This window comes from Marmota monax, unplaced genomic scaffold (assembly GCF_021218885.2).
Source record: "Marmota monax isolate L192 unplaced genomic scaffold, Marmota_monax_Labrador192_F-V1.1 WCK01_AAM20220418_F8-fsc00011, whole genome shotgun sequence".
Taxonomy (NCBI): Eukaryota; Metazoa; Chordata; class Mammalia; order Rodentia; family Sciuridae; genus Marmota; species Marmota monax.
This window is the reverse complement of record NW_026693082.1, coordinates 10,844,048-10,867,967: the sequence shown is the minus strand read 5'-3', so window position 1 is coordinate 10,867,967 and position 23,920 is coordinate 10,844,048. Positions and strand designations below refer to the sequence as shown.

The 23,920-nt window shown below is 37.1% G+C and overlaps 1 protein-coding gene across 1 annotated transcript in view; it reads left to right on the top strand.

Moving 5' to 3' along the window:
* The first annotated feature begins 14,619 nt into the window (after positions 1 to 14,619).
* The window catches only part of Sohlh2 (spermatogenesis and oogenesis specific basic helix-loop-helix 2), a 48,855-nt gene continuing 39,554 nt past the window's right edge, over positions 14,620 to 23,920 (top strand). The window contains exons 1-2 of the mRNA XM_046453957.1: positions 14,620 to 14,658; positions 19,276 to 19,490. Of these exons, the coding sequence (XP_046309913.1) occupies positions 14,620 to 14,658; positions 19,276 to 19,490 (254 nt within the window). The remainder of the gene's footprint in view (positions 14,659 to 19,275; positions 19,491 to 23,920) is intronic.

The following is a 23,920-nucleotide window of genomic DNA, read 5'->3' as shown; positions in this document are numbered from 1 at the left end:
TATTTTTTTCTCTTTTGCCTTTATCAAAGGCAACCAATAACATTCATCACACATAGTTATTAGTTTTTCCCCAACATCTTTTCCTTGACTTCTAGATTTGGTCTGGTAAGGCAAACAGGAGTCTTCTAACCTCCTATATTTGTTTCTCTGCTTCCCACTGCAGACCTTCTAAATTGATGCCACTTGTTTTAGTATTTTATTAAGGCAGCACCTAAATTCAGATTATCAGTCTCTATCTTAAGACAGTAGCAAACAACTCCTGAACCTCAGAGGCTTGATACAAAAGTTTCCTTCTCTCTCACTGAAAAATCTATTCTGGGATAAAATAAGCAAAATTAAAATGGTCTTTATGCATGCAATGGAGGGAGGATAGCATCTTCAACAAATGGTGCTGGGAAAACTGGAAATCCATATGCAACAAAATGAAACTGAATCCCCTCCTCTCGCCATGCACAAAAGTTAACTCAAAGTGGATCAAGGAGCTAGATATCAAATCAGAGACTCTGCGTCTGATAGAAGAAAAAGTTGGCTCCGATCTACATATTGTAGGGTCGGGCTCCAAATTCCTTAATAGGACACCCATAGCACAAAAGTTGATAACAAAAATCAACAAATGGGACTTACTTAAACTGAAAAGTTTTCTCTCAGCAAGAGAAACAATAAAAGAGGTAAATAGGGAGCCTACATCATGGGAACAAATTTTTACTCCTCACACTTCAGATAGAGCCCTAATATCCAGAGTATACAAAGAACTCAAAAAATTAAACAATAAGAAAACAAATAACCCAATCAACAAATGGGCCAAAGACCTGAACAGACACTTCTCAGAGGAGGACATACAATCAATCAACAAGTACATGAAAAAATGCTCACCATCTCTAGCAGTCAGAGAAATGCAAATCAAAACCACCCTAAGATACCATCTCACTCCAGTAAGATTGGCAGCCATTATGAAGTCAAACAACAACAAGTGCTGGAGAGGATGTGGGGAAAAGGGTACTCTTGTACATTGCTGGTGGGACTGCAAACTGGTGCGGCCAATCTGGAAAACAGTATGGAGACTCCTGGGAAAGCTGGGAATGGAACCACCATTTGACCCAGCTATTGCCCTTCTTGGACTTTTCCCTGAAGACCTTAAAAGAGCGTACTACAGGGATACTGCTACATCGATGTTCATAGCAGCACAATTCACAATTGCTAGACTGTGGAACCAACCCAGATGCCCTTCAATAGATGAATGGATAAAAAAAATGTGGCATTTATACACCATGGAGTATTACGCAGCACTAAAAAATGACAAAATCATAGAATTTGCAGGGAAATGGATGGCACTAGAGCAGATTATGCTTAGTGAAGCTAGCCAATCCCTAAAAAACAAATACCAAATGTCTTCTTTGATATAAGGAGAGCAACTAAGAACAGAGCAGGGAGGAAGAGCAGGAAGAAAAGATTAACATTAAACAGATACATGAGGTGGGATGGAAAGGGAGAGAAAAGGGAAATTGCATGGTAATGGAGGGAGACCCTCATTGTTATACAAAATTACATATAAGAGGTTGTGAGGGGAATGGGAAAATAAACAAGGAGAGATATGAATTACAGTGGATGGGGTAGAGAGAGAAGATGGGAGGGGAGGGAGGGGGGATGGTAGAGGATAGGAAAGGTAGCAGAATACAACAGTTACTAATAGGGCATTATGTAAAAATGTGGATGTGTAACCGATGTGATTCTGCAATCTGTATTTGGGGTAAAATTGGGAGTTCATAACCAACTTGAATCTAATGTATGAAATATGATATGTGAAGAGCTTTATAATGTTTTGAACAACCAATAAAAAAAAAATTTAAAAAAAAAAAAAAAAAAAAAAAAAAAAAAAAAAATAAAATGGTCTTTATATCCAAGGAAAGAAAGGAAAATGGGAATGAGAGATACATAAGGAATTTAAAAATCATCAGTACTAATTCCCAACACCACCAAAAACAAAACAAAAAAATTATTGTTACTGTCTTTTAGGTTGAGATAATAATATTCATACTATTATACTTTATATTGCATATGTATACATACACTCTTGAGCACATATACAATTTTTCACAATAAAAATTAAAATTAGTTGACTTTTAAATCATATTGTTTTATATCATATTGTTCATAAGGGAATTATGGATGCCATTTTTTTCTACTTCATATAATGCCTCTCCTTCACACACAGGTTTTTAAGAATGTCTGAATTGTTTGGCTATGAAATTTCTCCTGACTCAAGTCAGCTGTCTTTTCAGCCAATGGAAAATGAGTTACTTTGTCATTCTGTGATCTCAGACCTCAGGCAGTAGAATTATAACCGCTCGCTCCTGGGGAGCTACTTCTAATGTCTGGGCTGGGTTGCTGTCCTGAGAAAATGGCCTTAAAATGAAACAATATGGCAATACATACCCTCGCTCTGGACCTTATGTGACACAGACCCTTATCCATAGTTATAATGTCACTTTGGTTTAGTTTCACACTTCCTAGCAAAGAACTATAGTTAAAACTAGGCAGATTTATTAGACAAAGTCCTGTTTCAGAAAGTGCATTAGTATATTGGGTGATGAGAAAACTGTCAAGTCTTATTGAAGTCTAGTGCAGGGCACTAATATAAATTGTTACTATTGCTTCACCTTTTTTTTGCCTAAGGGCAGTAGTTCCTAACTCAATGGGGAAAATATGTATTTATTTTTATCTTCTACCAATTAGATAGTAGGATTTGAAATCTAGTAAAACAGTGTCTGCTTTATCATGCTACTGCTATGGAGTTATAATTATTGAGCACAGGCGTGAGAGGTTGTTATAGACTATTTGAGATACTATAACAAAATACCATAGAGTGGCTTATAAAGAAAAGGAATTTATTTCTCACAGTTCTGAAAGCTGGGGAGTCCAAGATCAATTCAATATCAGAAGATTTATGTTTGGCGAGGCCCTGCTTCCTAGTTTATAGATGGTGTCTTCTCACTGTACTTCACATGGTGGAAGGGGCAAGGGACCTCTCTCTTTTATAAGGGCACTAATACCATCCATGAGGATTCCTGTATCATGATCTAATGACATCTTAAAGGTCCCATTTCCTAATATCACATTGGGAATTAGGATTTCAATATATGAATTTTAGGGGGATACCAATATTCAGTCTATAGTGGGTAGATTTAGAAATACTTTTGAAAATTTCCTGTTGTCTCCCCAGAGTAACCACAGAAGGAAAGTGTGAGTCAGTGCATAGCATGGGTGAAACCCAAGCCAAGACAAATGAGAATGTTTAGGGGTAAGAGTGCTAAACCTTAGACATGCAGCTGTTGTCAGAGCTATACTTTAAGGATATGAAAAACTGAACATGAGGCAGAAAGGAGGTATGCAAACAGGAGAGGTTCTAACTTATTTGATGCAGGGAAAGTGGGACAAGAAAATTTTTCTAGGCTGGGATCAGAATCCAAGAAGACCAACAAATAAATTAGTATCTGGGGAAGATCAGAGGAAATATCCAGCTTGGTTTCCAAATCATAAACTATGTCAAAGAGATTTGACGGTAAAGGTCATCCCCTAAGGACTGCCCAGGACATCTGTGGGCTTTAGCTGATTCATCTAACACTATAATTTCAAGAAAAGTTCCTCTAGCTGGATGTGTGCGTCCTTATTGGGAACTATTGGTGGGAATCCCAGAACTGTTAGGGAATAGAAACTAATCTAATTGACTTGATTGAACTCTTAAGTCTAGAAAGCCACATTAGGGCAAGATAATATGATTCCTAAGGTCACACTCAACGACTAAAATGACCTTAATTCATTCTTTCATTAAATATTTTCCCAACCTCTACATTAATGCTATTTTGGGACAGGTAATTCTGTTGTAGAAGGCTGTCTTGTGCCTTGTAGGATAGTTAGCAGCATTCTTGAACTACATTCACTTGAAGCCAGTTCACCCCTCAATTGTGATGATGAAATCTGCCTCCAGATATTGCAAAATGTCTCATGGGGAGCACAATCCCCTTCAGGGAGTGCCATTGTTTTATAGTAAATGTTTGTTCTTTTATAAAGTAAGCTTTCTTTTTCTTTTCTCTTTCTGAAGATTGAAAACAAAAATATTTAGGCTGATTCTTTTTGAAGTATGAACACTTATATTCTAGGTGCAGAAGAAATTTGTTATTTTTTTTCTTCTTCCAACATAAGAGTGACACTTTCCTCTCACCTAATCTTAGAGGCATTTTAAAATTCAAACTCAAAAACAATATGTCTTTGCTAATTTCAACAAATGTCCTTGACACTGTTAGCATCAGACTTACTATTCTTACCCTCTTGAGCAACAAAAACCTGGTTACTGTTCAGGAGGAGATGCTCAAAACTGCTTCAATTCCTACCTCACCCCAATGTCTAGCCATGACTTCCCTCGTTGCCCTGTATTGGTGGGCAAACCATCTGCCTCCCAGACCTTTATCTAGATACTCTCAGACCCTGATTAGTTGGAAAAGCAATAAAGAGGTGATATTCATGTATTTTAAAGTGTGAACATTTACAGTTGTCCCCTAGTTTAAGTGGAATTGTTTTCACAACTGCTGCACATACCAAAATCTTCAGATGCTCAAGCCCCTTATATGAAATGGTGTAGTATTTGTGTATAACCTACTCATATGATCCTATATACTTCATCTCTACATTACTTGTGTAGGTGGAACATGCCTGATTCAAAAATCTAAAATGCCCCCAAATTTTCAATTTTTTAAAGTATTGACATGACACCACAAGTTGTATCACCATTTTTCTCAAGTGAGAAAATTATTAAAATATTGTATAAAATTAACTTCTGTCTGTGTGCACAAAGTATTTATGAAATACAAATTTCTTGCTTAGACTTGGATCCCATTACCCAATATATCTCATTATGTACATGTAAATATTTCCAAATCTACAACTTCAAAATCTTAAATATTTTAGGTGTCAAGCATTTCCCCGATAAGGTATAATCTGAAATGTAATATGATGTAAATTCTATGTAAATAATTGTTATAACTGTATTGTTTGTGAAATAGGAAAAATTGTTTGCATATGTTTAGAACAGACAAAATTTTCTTTTTTGAATATTTTCAAACTACCGTTGGTTGAATCCATAGATGGGGAACCTACAGATTCAGAGAGCCAAGTGTACTTCCAAAAGTAAAACAGAATGATTTCTTCAGAACTTTATTTGTACCTTTTCTTTCTATCAAAACAGTATAAAACCACAGCAATACTTTTGCATATTCTCATGATCCAAATCAGGCCTCTAGAGCACAGCACCTGCTGCTCCTGAACCAGGATGCCTGCCCAGATACCAACTGTCTGCAGTGGTGGTTCCCGTAGATCACTTTCGTTTGACGCATTCAAGTGAGATCAGGTGTCTACACAAAACCAAAGCAACCCGCCCTTCTAGCACTGGAAAAATCATAGTGGTAGTAAAGACAGTCAAGAGGAAGTATCCTTTATGAACCCCGGGTCTCCATAGATGGCAATAAAATGCTTAATGAAGGCTGAATAAAGGGGTTAGAGCCTCTGCCAGAAGATTTCTTATTGCCTCACTCTTTCAGTTGAGAATGTGGGGACAGTATTTTTGAATCACAGGACAAAATCAAGTCTTTCTAAAATTTTTAATTCTCTAGCAGTTTGAGAAGAAAGCACCATACATAGTACTTGCTTTCCCGATCATGAGTGAGTGTTGAATAAGGAGAAAAACCTGTGTTAGCTAAATTCCTAACATCCTGTCAGAAGGTAAGACTTAAGTTTTGGGGCCAGCCTGAGGTAAGGCTGGGCTTCCCATTTATGCGGGGGGCAGTGGCAGTTCTACCCCAGGCCTATTGGTGTGAGATCCTTTTGGATAAGGGAGTTGGGGTTGGGCAGGGGGTCAATGACAGTCTCCTGACAGCCCTGAGGAGACCTTGGGAGAGCTCCTTGGAGAGGACTATAGCTCCCCCAGGTGCCAGGCCGGTGGCAGGGCCACTTTAAGGGCAGCGGGGCGTGCGCGCCCACAGCTGCTGCGCCAAGGAGCCATTAGTGCAGCGAGCAAGCCAGGACGCCATGGGCCGCTGAGGTCCTCCTGCAGGGAGGCTGCCCCAGGACTCTGCACGTGCGCTGCGGGCCATGGCCGCCTCAATTATCAGCCAGAAGCTCGGCCAGATCTCGGGCCAGGTAAGAGGAGGAAGACGTGGAGAAGGAAGGGGAGGCAGCTGCGTTTATAACCGCGCGCGGCGAGCCCTGGGGCCCAGGCCCCTGCCTTCTAAGCCGGGCTCAGGCCGCCCTCATTGAGGGGCCATCTAGGAGGGCCACTTCATGGGCCCGCCAGCAGCCTCCAGGTGCCCCCAGCTGACAAGCGAGGCCCCTGCTTTTGAGATGCCCCCCCAAGCGCCAGGCCCTGGCCCTTGGAGCCTTGATTTTGGGGATGGGGCGGTATTAGGTCAGGGAAAGAGGCCAAGAAGAAAGGGGGCTAAGCCGTTCTATAAAGATAACCTGTCTCCCAGCTCTTGACACTTGCGTAACTTAAAATCATTTTTTAAAAGAAGGCCGCTTGGAGAGTTACCTAGAGCAAATTTTAATATGTACTGGAGATATTGGGGACAAAATGTCAAATATTTTTTAGTGTTAATGTAGGGAAGACATTTATTTCACATAGGAAGTTCTTATTTTCCTGCATTCCTGTCGCTACACAAGTTGGCTTCCTTCGGGTTTGCTAAATAGCATGGTGTCCCAAGGTACCCAGGCTCAAGCTTGTGACCAAGCAGGCAAGTTAGAGTGGAAACCCAAGCCGCGCTCCAGAAAGGTACCTGTGCTGCACACACCCTCCACCTGCCCATGGCAATCACTGGCCTCTTCTGAAAGCCCCCGTTTAGCTATTCTCTTGCAAAGCCCAAAATGATCGTGGCAATTGTTTTAGATAAAAATGTGAGGTGGTTTTTTAATCATGAACAAAACCTAGTCCACCCCAGAAAGCAAAGCAGCCAGTGGCGACTCTCCTGATGGTTTCGAAGACTTTACAGATAAGTATGGGAAGCCTCAAGGGCTGAGTGCAGTTTTGTTAACACTAAGAAGACTCTGCCTACTTAAGCACTTCACTTCTTCAGAACGTACCTTCTGAAATGGAATGGTGATTTTGAAATGGACCTGCTTAACAGATTTTCTTAATTTTTTCAAGATGAGGGAATAAGACCCTGCCTCAAAATAAAAACTAAAAGGGCCTGGGGATGTAGCCCAGTGGTATGAGTGCCCTGTGTGGTTCAATCCCTAATACCAAAAAAATAGAATGAAAAGTAGTATTTTGTGGTGCAGGATTAAGAAAGCTGCACAAAATGGAATTCTGAATAAAATATCTGATTATCTAGTAGTACATAAATAATTGTGGTTTCCTACCCGTGAGACTATGAAGCCCTGACTAAACCTTTTGTATGCCTTTTCGAGAAGAACAGCTTGCTCAGTTTCTCCAGATAGAGCTGCTTAAATCCCTTGACTCCTGGGGAAACTGGAAGCCCACAATTGCCCCGTGAGAGAGCATGGCCCATGCAGCTGCTGCTGATTGTCAGCACTGCTCCCGGTGATAAGAGTGACATAAATAACAACTCACTAAAATGTAGGAGTGATTTGCTTTAAGCACTTCAGCACCTGCTGTTACTAATTAAGGGTTTAGCCTGCCACAGACTGCAAATGGAAATCCTGTGTTTTAAAAATTGTGAGATTGGAGTGCCCTGTGTACTACTGTGACCATGGAAATCAAATGAAGTGGATAAAGAAGGTTGGTGGTGATGTCACAATATTAAAACTGCCTATACTTAAAAGACGTGTACCAAGGCATTAACAGTATATACCCTGAGTGGTGGGATTGCAGATGATTTTTATTTTACTTTAGGTCTTTTAAATTTTCCCAATGAATATGTATTGCTTTTTTTCTAAAGGTGCAATAAGCAATTCAAACAGAAAACGATTTGCTGTCAAATGAAGTCTAAGTATCACTCCAAATTGTGCTCACAGGTGAAAATCGTAGATGTACTAAAAGGCAGTTTTGCAAAGCAGAATATACTAGAAACTTTTATTCCTTTTTATTATCAGATCTTTCTCGTTGCTGTTTCAGTATATCTCACCATCAACAAAGATGATGATTTTTTTATTTAACTAAGTAAATATTCAGATTTATGTTGATTATAAGTGGTTTGCTTAATTCGAGTTGCTGGGTGGTGGACTTGAGCAATGTTCTTATTTGTCTGATTACTAACATTCCAAGTGTGCTATTGGCATTGATTTTTGTAGGGCAGGGAAAGAAGGCTTTGACAGGACAGCAATTCAGGTCTTTCCAAAACTTCTTTATTTGAGCTACTGCTGCCACCATGCAAGGCACTGTACAAAACTGCAGGCTCCTGTGCATGGCAGTGTGTTTGGGGTGATAGTTCTTCCCAACCCCCTTCTGGATCTCCTTTCTACTTCTCCACTCCCCATTTCCTGTGTTCTGCCCCTTTCTGCTCTTTCTCAGCTCTTCTCCACAAGACTGAGATTCTGGGGACATTGCAGTCAGCACACCAGGTGCTGACCAGGAAAAGGTTCAAGGTAGGCAGCTGATTTCTGTTATTCAAACTTGCCTTCTGCTCCTCAGCTGCCCTGTTTCCTGAGCTCTGTAGGCCAAGCAATGCAGACTTCATTTCCATTCGGAGCTGTTTTCACTACCCAGCATGGACACATTCCCTGCTTTAATTCTACCGCTTCCTTTCCCCCTCCCCTGTCAGGTTGAGTTGACATTTTTCTGTGTTTTTGGTGCTCAGGTTTGGTATTGCTTGAGAAAATATGGCAATAACTACCACCCACAAAGCATGAACAAACATTTGTCCTCATAACAGTCTTGCAATGTAAAATCTAAGTATTATCCTCCAGAAGAGGACCACATGAGTATTCTACTCAAAGCCCTAGTAGGTGTCTGAACTAAATGGCAGACCCTGGTCTCTGCCTCAAAAGCCTTTGTTCCCATCTCACTGCATCAAGCTGTCCAAAAAAAGAGACAGTAACAGCTTTGGTAAAAGTGAAGCTCAAACCCCATTCTGTGTTCTAAGGATGAAAGGCCATGCTTTCTCAGCAGCACAGTAAAAAGCAGCTAGATTGTAAACCCTGTCAGGGCAGGGGCTTTTTCTGTTTAGTACCCACCCCTGCATCTGCCCAGTAGGAGGGGCTCAATATCTATGGAGATAATAAATATGAAGCATATTTAAGCAGCACACAAAATGGCAGGGTGTTTTTTTTAAAAAAGTGTTTCTATTATAGAGTTTTACAAATTATTCATAGTCCAGGACACCCTGGTTTATACATGATATTTTAATATAATTAGAGTACCCTTTTTTATTCTTAAAAAAAGTGTCTCAAAAAAGGTTAAATTATATATACCAGCTTATTATTTGGGGGCATTTGTAAGTTGCTTCAATTAATAGGTTAATTCAAAAACAAAACTATAATCACTCCTATGATGACCATTTGTTAGTGATTTGTTTAAGTGCTCAACTTTGGGGGTCACAAAGAAAAATTATTTATATAGAATAAATCATGCTACAGTGGAGAGTCACAAACAATCTGTATTCAAAAAGTGCTCCGGAAATACTATTAGAAAGTATTATACTATTATATTTCATTATAAAATGAAAAACAAACTGGAAGTGTCCCTACACCCTGCTGTAGAAATTCCAAACTTCAAAGCTCATTCAAAGTGTTATGCTGTCTTCCTAAAATGTAGGGTATTTGAGGCAAAGTAGGTTGGACCAGGCTATAAAAGCCTGCACTAGGGAGTTTACATTTTAATCCTAATTGTGAGTCAAAGGAGTGAGATTGGTTCACAATGGGAAACTCAGTACATGGGTAAACCTTCCATTCACTCCAAACTCCATACAGGAGATATTCTTAAAGAAAATGTGAAAATAGCCAGGTGTGGTGGCTCCCAGCAGCTTGGGAGGATGCAGGTCTGAGGGCAGCTTCAGCAACTTAGCAAAGCCCTGTGCAACTTAGTGAGATCCTGTCTCAAAATAAAAATAAAGGGCTGGGGATGTAGCTCAGTAGTTAAGTGCCCCTGGGTTCAATTCCCAGTACCAAAAAAAAACAAAACAAAACAAAACAAAAAAAATTTCAGCAAATAAATATGAAAAGCAGGAGTGGGTTGGTATTCTAAATTAAAAGTCCAGGGGGACATAATATCCAAATGCAGCGTATAGTTCTTAATAGGATCTTGGTTCAAACAAAACAGCTTCTCTCAACATTATAAAACAAAATTCCACAAGAAAACTTGAAATTTACAAAGCAGGTAGGATTAAATTTCCAATAAAATAATAGAAGAGAAACTAGAATTTAGCAGACATTAAGAAAAACTGAGGTAAATAATTATAGTGATACGTTAGGCTCAGTGTTTGAAGAAACAAAGTGAGAGAGGGTACTCACCTGGTTTTGAATTGAATGGATGCAGGACACTAGGGCCAGATGGGTGCCTGGATTTCTTTGCCTAACTGGACTCTCCCAGCTCATTCCTGCCATAGCAGGAGCAGTGGTGCTTTAACCCCAGGGAACAACCCAGGAACTGCTCTCTAAAGACAATGAGCTATACTTGGGGGGAGAACTGCCAGCCATCAGCAGAACTAAACATAAATGCACAAATACAACAGTTATACCAAAGACTATCATCTGTTGAAATCCTAACTCCCAAGGTGATGGTGTTAGGAGGTTGGGCTGTGGAGAAGTGATCAAGCCAAGAAAGCTCTCATCATGAATAGGATTAGTGCCCTTTTGTAAAAGAGACTCCAGGAAGACTCCGGAGCCCCTTCTACCATGTGAGAAAACAGAAATTGCCATGTATGAACCATAAGTCATGCCCTGACTAGACACCAAATCTGCTAGCACCTTATCTTGGACTGTCCAACCTCCAAAATTTTAATAAGTTCCTGTTGTTTATAAGTTACCCTGTTTCGGGTTTGGGTTTTTTGTTGTTGTTGTTGTTTTTTGGTACCAGAGATTGAACTCCTGGGAACTCACTGAATCACATCCACAGCCCTATTTTATATTTTATTTAGAGACAAGGTCTCACTGAGTTCCTTAGCACCTTTCTTTTGTTGAGGCTGGCTTTGAACTCGCGGTCCCCATGCCTCAGCCTCAGCCTCCCAAGCTGCTGGGATTACAGGCATGCGCCACTGCGCCCGGCACTTGGTGTCTTTTTAATAGCAGCCTGTATCTTTTTAATAGGAACCCTTTTACAAAAGGGCACTAATCCTATTCATGATGGGAGCTTTCTTGGCTTGATCACTTCTCCACAGCCCAACCTCCTAACACCATCACCTTAGGGGTTAGGATTTCAACAGATGATAGTCTTTGGTATAACTGTTGTATTTGTGCATTTATGTTTAGTTCTGCTGATGTCTGGCAGTTCTCCTCCTAAGTATGGTTAGGAGCCTAGGACATAAGGAGATAGAAATAAACTTTAAAAATTCTAATTTATATTTTCATGACATTGAAACTTAAAAATAGCAAGTTATGAAAAATTACAAAAAAAAGAAGTCTTAAAAATTAACAAGTAATTAAACTACTGAAATTGCAAAATTCTTTAGAAGTTCTGGACCAAAGACTAAGCTCCTGCTCTAGAAAATAAAGTGGAGGAAGTCTAGTCTCTCAGAATTTGAGACATGAAAAACCAATTTAGGATTTCCTGTATCTAAAAGAAGATTTACAAGGCAGAAGAAAGAAGGAAATAAAGACATAATGGGAAGACATTTCCAGAGCCAGTGAATAAAAGCTACACTTGGAGGAATCATGGAGAACTACAAAACCTAATTACCCAAAGAGAAACAAAGCAGCTGACTTTTTTCATCAGCCACTATGGTTAGCAGAAGAAAATGGACCAATATCTTCAAAATTCAGAGCAAAGTAATTTTGACCTTGGAAGTATTCACCAGGTAAAACTAGCCCTGAATTATGAGGCGCATGAAGATGTTTTCACACTTGCTAAGACTCCCTTTGTGCCCTCAATCTTTAGAAGAATTTCCTGATTCAATAAAATGAATCCAAGAAAGAAGCAAATATGAGTTTCTAGCAACAGTAGGAATCAGAGAATCAAAAGTCATTAAGTATAAATGTTAATAAAAATGTAAAAATTTAATAATGGTTAGAATTTAAATTCCAGAAAGACTTAGCATATAAGTACATGGACTAAGGTGGAGTATGGGGTGGAGGGAGACATGTAAAGGACACTTACTGCCTTGTTGGAAGACAGGCTATAGATTTAGATATAATCTTAATCGCAAATAGATACACTTGCTTATTAAAAAGTAAGCCCTTCCCAGCTTCCAGTGGCCAAACTGGAGTAATTTGACTAACAAATAGTAGCATTGGATCGTAACCCAGCAAATAAATATCCATAAGTCTATACAGTATAGATGAATGATTGAATGAATAAGTAAATGAGGGAGAAGGATTAAATCTTTACATAAGAATATGGAATAATGGCCAGTGGGTGGCGCATGCTTGTAATTCCAGTGGCTTGGGAGGCTGAGACAGGAGGATCTCCAGTTTAAAGCCAGCCTCAGCAAAAAGCAAGGTGCTAAGCACTTCAGTGAGACCCTATCTCTGAATAAAATACAAAAAAAAAAAAAAAAAGGCCTGGGGATGTGGCTCAGTGGTTGAGTGCCCCTGAGTTCAATCCCCAGTACCCACCACCCAATGTCGAATAATGTAGAAGAAAGGAAGGAAATGATAAACACTATTGGAGTGTCAGAGAATTGTGATGCTCTTGCCTGTGGATCTATAAGCAAGATCCACTGATGAATGATAAATTAGGGAGTATAACTTTTAGGAGAAATGGGTTATTTTCATATCCCTCCAAAATCTCCCCCAGTGTATTCGTCAATTACTATGACAGTTTTAACATCTCCACAGTTTGCTCTTCCTTCCTCCAAGAGGTGGTTACTTGAGACCCCTTCTATTGAGTGTGACTGGACTTAGTGTGACTCCCTTCTGAAAACAGGGTGTGGAAAGGGAAAAATAGTGATGTTACAGCGGAGAACCCTTGTAGACACCACCTTCACCAAGGGACCAAGGTGAAGATATAGATGTGTCACTGATTCATGACACCATGAGAAAGGTCCTTTGTGTCTATGGTAGCCTTCCAAAGTCTCAGTCTAATCATGTGAAAATGTCAGACAAATCTAAGTTGTAGATATTCCATAAAATACCTCACCAGCATCCCTCAAATTTCAGGAAAAATAAGTGCAACCACTTTGGAAAGCAGTGTGGAGATTCCTTAGAAAACTTAGAATGGAACCACCATTTGACCCAGGTATCCCACTCCTCCATCTATACCCAAAGGACTTAAAATCAGCATACTACAGTGATACAGCCACCTCAATATTTATAGCAGCTCAATTTACAGTAGCTAAACTGTGGAACCAAATTAGATGCCCTTCAATAAATGAATGGTAAAGAAACTGTGGTATATATACACAGTGGAATATTATTCAACCTTAAAAAAGAATGAAATTATGGCATTTACAGATAAAGGGACAGTAAACGAAGTAAGCCAATCCTAAAAAAACCAAAGGCCAAATGTTTTCTCTGATAAGTGGATGCTGATCCATAATGCAGGGGAGCAAGGGAAGAACGGAGGAACTTTGGATTGAACAGAGTGGAGGGGAGGGTGTGTGGTGGGGGAAAAGTGGGGGAATGAGACAAACATTATTACCCTATATATGGGTATGATTGTACAAATGGTGTGACTATACATCATGTACAACCAGAGAAATGAAAAGTTGTGGTTGTACTCCATTTTGTAAAAAAATAAAATAAAATTTTAAGAAAAGTCAGGAAAAATAAAAACTGAGAAATCTTTACAGATTAGAGAAGACTAGAAGACATGACAACAAACTGTGTTATCCTAGAAGAGATCCTGGGACATTAGTGGAAAAAAAAAATCATGAAATCCAATTAAAGCCTATAGTTTAGCTAATAGTACTGTACCAGTGTTTATTTCTTAGTTTTAAAAATTGTGGTTAACAAACCACAATGTCTTAGGTTTTATAAAAATAGCATGACTATGTGAGGTGTTAATAGAGAAGCTGGGTGAAGAGTTTTTGAGAACTCGCCATTCTCTCTCTATAGCTCTTCATTTTTTTCCCATTTTTGGATTATTTTTTTTTCCTCTATAGCTCTTCTGTAAATCTAAAATTAATTCAAAATAAAAAGGTAAGAAAATTGACCACTCAAAGAATAGAAATAAGGAATTTAATTCCCAAAGCACTGTAGGTACAGCAGGGTAGAAAAAGGAAAAATTGATCAGCTTAACCAAAGACATGGGAGAAAGACAAAACTAGAGGAAGTAGGACTGACAAATGAAAGAAATTAGACCATTTCACATTAGGTTGTAAATGTTTCATAATTAATTAATATTAGCTGATTAATCATATTACATTATTGGCAATAGTAAATGTCATAAATATAATAAGTTACTTTTAGTTGTACATCAAAAATTGAAAGCTCAGATTGTTAAAAATACTAAATATTCAATTTTATGCTATTTATAAAAGTCACACAAAATCAAAGATACAGAATGTTTTAAAATAAGGGAATATGAAAAAAGTTGTAGAAACAAGTAAAATTTCAGGTAAAGTATTAAAAGTAACAGTTATATTTCATATTTAGCTTTCTTTATAATATATGTGTATGTGTATGCTGTTAAACATACATAAATCTAGATCATTATACAGTATAAATGTTATAGTTATATTTCCATATAAATTTGTGTAACTGTCATGAACATGACCCCTTTATGTACATGACCCCTAGTTACAAATAGAACTTATAGAGACATTGATAAAGACATTGTGAACCATAATTAGAGAGGGAGAGTTTAACATACCTCCTTATAAACTGAAAGAGTAACTGGGCCTGACAAAAGAAAACAATTATCAAGTTTGTTCTAAAAGATATATAGAACTTGTTTACTAGAATATAGACATTGTTTTCAAATACCCATAGAACATTACAAAAATTGGCTGTAGGATATAAAGAGAATGTCAAATTCTAAAAAAATAGACAACATGCAGGGCACATTCACTTTTGATGGTATATCAAAATAAGAAATGAACAACTGGTGGATTGGCAAAACATCAAGAACTAAAGCATACTATCCTTTAAAATTAAAAACACCTTTATATAGGAGTTGAACTCAGTTTAAAATAGAAATATTAACTGAAATTTTAAAATTTTTTACTTGTGAATGAACATGAATTCTGTATCGGTCAAAATCCATGGGATAAAACAAGGTGTCACTTGAAGGAAAACTTATCTTCTCTACTGTGCTGTCCAACAGAACTTTCTTTGGCAATGATAAAAATATTCTGTAATTGTGCTGCCTGATACGGTAGCCACTTATGCATAGATATTGAGCATTTGAAACAGGCTAACATAACTGGGCTGAATGCAGAATAAGTTTTATGAACATGAGTGTAAATTGTTTATGTCTTCTGTATTGGACCACAGAGTTTTATAGTCTGTAATAAAGCATCAGCAGAAGAAAAACAAAGAAAAAAAGGGAAAAAAAAATTAATTTTGAGTTAGAAAACAAGAAGAACCCAGTAATACATATTACATATTTTTAAAAGTTAATACATTTTAAAATATAGATGAAATGGATTTTTCAAAATATGCATGAACAAAATTCACCTAATTGAAGTTTGGAAACTTTAACTATAATCAATCAAAATCTGTAAAAGGTCGTCTAAATGCACTTTTATAAACATGTTTTAAATAAGTCTCAGTAAACCTATAATTTCTGTCTTCTAAAATATTTGAGACGATAGAATAATATCAATGCTTTTTTTTCCCTTCTTCAAGGTTGCCATACAATCCTTGTACCCAAACCATGATAAGACAACACAATGAAGTAAAAAAATGTTTCCAGTTTCACTTGTGAACATAGATACAAAAATTGAACAATGAATTGAATCTGTTATGAATTTGTTTATTACTTGCAATGATGGCTTGGCATTAGGAAATGTATTATTATGATTGTCTACCTACCAGATTAAAGGAAAAATAAAAAACAGTATGATCAAGTTCATATTGAAAAAGTATTTAGTATATTTCCACACCCATTTATGACTTAAAATTCTTACCTTCAAATAGAAATAAACTTTTAATTTTTGATAAAGGATATTGACTAGAAATCTTCAGAAAATATCATATTTAGTGGTAAAAGAATTTCAAAATATTTCTACTAAAGCCAGGAACAAAGCAAGAATGCTCATTTTCACTTCACTGTTCACCTCTGTTTTGGATATTCTAGCCAACACTTTATTTATTTATTTATTTTTGCAGTTTTGACAATTTGTTAGCATTAAAGTATATACTATGCTTACATTTTATGTGGATGCATACTTACGAGTAAAATATATGTATACATATCCAATGTATTAAATACATTTTACTTAGCTCTAAAACCCCTGCACTAGCCAGTTCTTTAAAATCAACAAGTAAAAGGCATAAATTCTGGAAACAGACAAAAATGTCATTTTTGAAGATTTTATGATTGTCTATCAAGGAAACTGAGAAGAATCAACTAAAATATGTTGTATCATAAAATATATGAAGCACCTTCCTTATACAGAAATCAACAGCACTTCTATATGACAGCTATATCAATGAGAAAAATTCAGTAAATGAGAAAAGATATTCCCTTCACAGTGATCTCTAAATGTTAAAATATCTAAAGATAAATATTCAAGGATACATGCAAAATCTATATGAAAGTAACTATAAAAATGAAGAACACAAAAGACCCAAATTCTCTTGAAAGTCATATCTTCTATATAGGGATATTTAATACAGTGATGATATACCCTAACATTTAAAATAAATGCAAGCATTATCAAAACTTCAGCAGGGTTCCTTGACAAGAAGATGATAAAATTCCATTGGAAAAAAAAATTGTGGGAAATAACTGCAAACAAAATTTTAAAATAACAAGAAGGAAATTGTCAATGTACTCTATCAAATAGAAAAACACTTTATAAATAGCTAGTAAACAGTGTGCTATCAACCAGGAATAGACAAATAGATTAATCAAAATGAGTTTCAGAAAAACATAATAAAATCACTTACAAAGGTGGCATTTAAAAGCACTGAGGAAAGTTTATCTTTTTCAAGAATGCTATCAGGGCATTTAGCTCTGCCTTTTAAGAAAGATGAAATTGAATACTACCTCATGTTAATCACCAAGTAAATTTCAAAGAAGATAAAAAGCTAAGTGAAAAAAATAAAAGCATTTAACATATCAATCCATATTCTAATATAAACAGATGGGTTTGAAAGCAAGACAAAATTCACCGAAGTCCCAAAGAAAACAGATTTGTGACTTGTGACTACATATGAAACACCATCAACAAGATACCTTAAATTTAAAGATGGATCCACAGACTCAAAATAGTTGAGTGATATTCACAATACATAAAATCCAACTAAGCAATAAGAAAAAGACCATAAACAGGAAGGTGCACAAAGGCATGCATAATAAAATGGGCATGCATGATGAATAGAATATGGAATAAGTAGAAATGTAAATTGCCATTAAAATGAAAGGATATTGATCAGAAAAATACCAATGAAAAGGAAAATTAGATGCAAAAAAATTAAAAAGCTTAAGAATAACCAGTCTTATTAAGAATTCAGGGAATTGGAACTCATCTATACTCTTGGTGGGGACACAAACTTTTGCTTCTAAGAAGCAATTTGGCTATATCTAAGATGGAAAATGGAAAACCTTTATGTATAGCTTTGATGCTAGGATTTATGCATTTACACAAAGGAATGCTTATAAAGATATTATCACAGCATTTTAACAACATTGAAGTTCAACATTTGGAGAATGGCTTAATCAGTTATTACCACTGGACATGAGGAAGACTGGATGAAGATGAGCACATCTACCCCAGATCCCAACAAATGATAGGAAACTTTTTTTTTTTTTTTAAAGAAAATACATCTGTAACCTTCTGGAAAATGAGAATGTTCTCGTTGAACCAAAAATTTTGAGGAATTGTTGAACTATATCATTACATGAGAAAAACAACTTATTTTTTTAAAATGGAATATCCCATTTATTTAAGGGAAAGCTGTACGTGGGTGAATTGCACTGATACATCTGACATAAAAATTGTGGGGAAGGATAGACAGCAAATTGTTGATAGTGGTTGCTCCAAGGGAAGGAATTGAATGAGGACATGAGATGATAAAGGAAGACTTACTTTAAAAAATAATAAGGATGAAAATGAGAAGATAAGCAGGTAAAAGTGCAGAATCTTTGCTTACTTCACACTCTTGCCTGGTTTCTTACACCTCACAGTTCTTTCCTGCAATCCTTGGAAACCAAGATGAAGCTGGGGAGAGCCCAGGGAGGTCTCTATACTAGAATCCTGCCCTGAAGAGGTGCATCTTCGACAGCCTGCTTTTCTCTTTGTACAAGTATTTCCAACTCCTCCACCTACTACTTTTGGCTTCAACACTCAACTCCCTAATCTGTTTTCTCACATAGATCTGTCCATGGTCTGGCATTTCCAATTGTCTTTTGACTACTTTCATTTATTCAAGCATTTCCAACCTTGGGCATTTTCCAAGGGCTATGTTCATTAGCTATAGGGAATAAAAGATAGCAAAATTAAAAGTGAGGATGGGAATTCTGTTTTTTTCTAATTGTATGTGAAAATACTCCCACATGGAAATGAAGAAACTTTTTGGTTCCTGATACTCAGATTTAAATAGTATATATATTCCCTTCAAATGACTTTATTTGAGTGTTTCTCGGGAATTTTGATCTTTTGCTGTTTTCTGGAATGTGTGTTTCACCAAAATAAATTGTGTGGGAGAGCATGAGTTTGGTTTTCTAAGCAGTAAACAGATTTTCCAGTGGGATGGACTATTGAGAAATTGGGTCATAAGATTCTTGTCTGTTGTTAATAGGACAAGATAGAAATTTGCAGGAAAACACAGTAGAATAGTATAGGTAGGAAAAACTTTTTAAAAATAGAATGCCCTTCCAATCCATTGAATCCTAGGTACTGAGGTCATTCCTACCTTTGAAGTACTTACAGCTCACCATCCAGTACAGCTGTAGAGGCAATGATCATTGTTATTTGTCACCTTTATTTATTCTATCCTCTCATGCACAATGTTTTTTCTATGTCCAGATATTAATTATGTAGTGCTTTTGCTTTCTTCCTTCTCCTTCAGGCAAAAATAGACCTCTTGTTGATTGGAGATGACACTGTTTATCACCTGGCTGATGCTCTACAGAAACTTTTTGCAAATACAGCAGAAGTCACCATCACCATTAGTGATGTGCAGAAGGCAGCCACACTTTTAGACCATTGCACATTCGACATGGTGTTCCTGAAGACAACTTCCTTCCTAAGTGTGGAGGAGCTAGAAGCTGTCAGGTCAATTAGGTAAGCTTTCAAAACCTTGACTTTATATCTTTAGACTGGTGTTTTAAAAACAGGTTTCTATAAAAATTCTTAAAAGATGATCTATTTCTACTTTAATTTTTAAAATGAAGCATATCTTCATGGTTCAACCATGTACATGTTGCTATTTTTATTGCCAGTGTGACATATTATTATAAGAATTATTTTAACTTGAGAATAGGTATGGGCAAGAAAGTAAGAATTAATTGGTCCCAGAAATTTGCTTGGTTTATAATGCTTACATTATTCCCGTAGATATGCCTTATAAATAACAGCATCATTAAAATGACACATCTTTCCAGAATTCATTAATTATTACAGCAGATATTAAAGCAAGTAAGCACTTTCAGCTCTGCCACGCTGGTTGTGGACTGAAACTGTCCCTTAGAGCCTTGAGGTTCTCTTTGTCCATCTAGCCCAGAGACTACTACCTCCAATATTTCTGTTTCATCATGGAAGTCCACAGAAGCTCCTCTTCTAAAGAGCATTGGACTCTCAACTAGAGTCCAGTTATTTCTGACTACATAGAATGTTAACCACTTGGAATGTGTTTAAATAGGGTTAGGACAGAACAAATTTGTTCTGTTTCCATAAAAACACATGATAGAGAAAAATAGGACTGTAGGTAACACTTGAGTGTTTGAGAGCTTGTCAAAATTATAATATAGGACTCAGAAAATTCAGAGTCAATATCACAATATTGACTTTTACAGCAAAATGAAATACCTATATTGTCAATATCACAATATTGACTCTGAATTTTCTGAGTCCTATATTATAATTTTGTGATCACTGAACATATAGGGTCAAGGAAATTATATTAGAGAAGGAGAAGGGTTGGAATGGGAACCCCAAGCCATTGAGTCCTTTCTTAGGGAGAGACAGACACTATTCCTGAGGTTTCTTAGAACCACTGGTCTGCATTTCTTTCAGCTTTCTACTGTGAATCTAAATTCTGAACAAACCGGCACACCTTAAAGTGGATTTCACTTCCCAAACACATTATGAACAGCCCCCTTCCAGAGCATGTGCCTATTTTATCGCAGTCCTTTGAAAAACAAACAAAATAAAGTCACATGAACTAAAAGGTTAAAAAAAATCTGCCATAGATGGAGTTCTGTCTGGTTGGGGACTTTTCATGATATCTCATGCATATAATATTTTTATTTTATAACAGTTCTGTGATGTGAGCAGAGCAGGATTTCATTGTCCCTACTTTTGACAGATAAGAAAATAGAGAATGAAATGACCTGCCTAAGAGCACATGTCTTGTTTTCCCAAAACTTAGAACTATTTGCTTCAGGTTCTTTATAATCGTAGGTAATTATTTGAGTTTTGTATTGAAGCCACTTCTTTTATACCTCTGAGATTCAGTATATGCCAAACTTGGTATAAATCAAACACATGTGAATTTGGAAAACTATATGACTGTTCTCTTCCCTTGTTTCAGGTGTGACATCCTATCTGTCTCTCTGAATGGAGTAAAGCTTTGTATTTGCTCATTATTGATGTTTAGAACAGGGTAAAATAAAGTTTTATTTAATAATAAATTTGATGTTTAATCACAGTCAATAAAACCTAGGAGATTCAAGGACAGATTTTCCTGTCTGATACTTATATCTGCAGATTCTACCCCCTATGGCTTTCATTACTTTAAATAACAGCTTAAGATTTTTTTTTTTTTGTATGTGTGTGTGTAAATGCCTGTGTGGTGCCGAAGCGTCATGCGCACCAGGCAAGTGCTCTACCACTGAGCTACACCCCAAGTCTGTAACTTATTTCATAGTAGACAAAAGAAGATACATGAAGGCACTAAGTTACGGATATGCATATGGTAGGTCTTTCATTTTGCTGTAAAAGTGTGTGTCTCAGATGAAAAAAGGATCATTTGTGGAATACACCAATTTGTTTTCCTTGTCTCTTGTTGCTCTATTCTCAATTCCCAGGGTAGATCTTGACTATTTTATATAATCTTTCTATTTAGTAGTACTGTACCAGGTGCCAGACCTGGTTGGGCCAAGACTGAGAATAAGCATGCTGCATTTTGAGCTGATGTCTGGCCTCAGTTCCATAGAGTACTGGAGGCTGGCAAAGGAATGGAGAGCAGAATGTCCGTCCAGTCTCATATCTAAACACTAGAGGTAGATCCTGGATAGCACCTCAGGAATCATCATAATATTTGAACAGTGTAATATGTGAAACACAAGGACAAATGAATTGTCCCAAATGACTTACAAATAAAAATTTTTTAAAACACAAGACTCTTTTAATTGAAAAACACACAGGATGTTTCAGCCTCAAAATAGATTTTGGAATGTGGAAGAAGTGATTTTGGTTGGGATGGATAAAAGAGTTTTGTTTTGTTTTTGTGTTGCTTAGTGCTGTTTCAAGGAACATTCATTCCTTAGAAAGAGGACATTTTCTTGGTGATCCTGGAAGCCAGAAACTCTTTTTTAGCTTATTGATTTGTGCAGACAGAAAGTGAATGAGAAGCTGAGCTTAGCACCAGAGTGTTGGATTCTGGGAACTCTGTTGATTGCGTGAGTCCCTCTACAGCTCTACAGTTAGGGTTTCACTAGTAGCTTGAGTGTTTGAGTTGGTCATTGATTCTGAGCTAATGGCAAAAATTCAGGAATCCCAACTTATGTAAAGCTTGTAAGTCATCATATATATAAATATATATACAAATCTAACATTCTATGTAAAAAAATAATTGGTATGATTTTGCAAAAATGAAAATAGAGTGATTTCTAAAAGTAAATCTATTTTGTTCAGTTCTCTAGTTTGAGTATTTTGACTTATAGTTTACTTTTGATGAATCTCTGAAGTATCTTTTATTTCAACTGAACTATCCAATAATTTTTTCTTCGTGGTTATATCTGTTCAGTCCATTTTCCTTTTCTCCTTTTTCCTCATCCTGTTGTCTGTATTTCTATAACTCTACGTACTCTACCCTAGCTCATCACTTAAAAAAAAACATATAAAATACTTTTACATCAAGGTGGGCATCATTCTGTACTCCCAGTCCCTCCAGGCCACCGTGCTCTCCATCCACATCAGTGGAGTGATGTGCTTTTCTCACCTCCACCTTCAGATGGCCAGTTCATTCCTAGCTTCCCCTCACACATGCCTATTTCCTCATGAAAGCCATGTTTCCTTTCCTTTCCTGTCTTCTCTTCCAGTCCCAGCTCCTCAGAGTTCACAGAACAATATGAAGCCTTAACAGACCTCAGTTGGGTGACACATTTTAGCAATGTCTTGCTTGTCTGGAGTCATTGATATAGCAAATATTCTGAGTGACTTATTTTTACAGAAGGTTCTCAGATATGTCAGCTTTCTCCACCATTAGCTCTTGCCTGGGCCATTGCAGTGTGGTCTCTTCACACTCTGTGCGGACCTGTCCACCCATCTCAGCATAGTCAGAGTGATCTTTCTAAAATGAAAATAGGATCACATCACTCTCAAGTTCGATAGCCTCTCATTCCCCATTTTCATAAAACAGCAAATCTTTTCTTTGGCCTCAAACCATCCCACCCAGCCTTCCCTACCTCTCTGGTCCCATCTCATGCTTCTCTCCCTTAGTGCTCCATGCTTCGGTCATCCTGGACTGCCTTCACTTTCTCAAACTTCCCTGACATTTACCTTCCCAAGGCCTGTGCCCATGTTGTTGCCTTTGCCCAGAGTATTCTCTGATTCTCCTTTGCTTTCCTCTCTCTCTTCTCCCCCACCTTTTGTGTGATTGACTCCTAGCCAGCTGTAGAAGCCTGTCTGCCTGGAGGCCTCCCCAAAGGCTGCAGGGCTCCCATGGATCCTGAGGCCTGTATTCACTGCACTGGACACAGTTCTGTCTGTTTAATTATCCTCCACGATTTGTTAAACATCTGCCCTCCCGTGAGAGCAGGGCTCTTGTCTGTTTACCCCTGTATACCACAGAGCTGACACTGGAGTCTTGTACATAGTAGGTTCTCCATATACATGATGTAGATATGTAAATCATTCACACTCAGCTCTCCATGTCTGCACATTCTTCATCCTTAGATTCAACCAACTGGGGATTGAAAATAATTTTTAAAATTGCATCTTTACTGAACATGTATAGAATTTTTTTTCTTGTCATTATTCAAAGTTGTTCTAAAGATAACAACTATTTACATAGAATTTACATTATATTAGGTATTATAATTTATCTAGAAATAATTTAAAGTATACAGGAGGATGTGTGTGGGTTGAATGCAAATATTATCCTATTTATATAAGAGACTTAAGCATCCAAGGATTTTGGTATCCCCATAGTTTCCTGGAACCAATCCCCCATGGATACCTAGGGTTAAAATTTCTAACAGAATAATATATATTTCTAACAGAAAACATATATGTTTTCAAATAAACTAACAATATTATGTAGTGGGGTT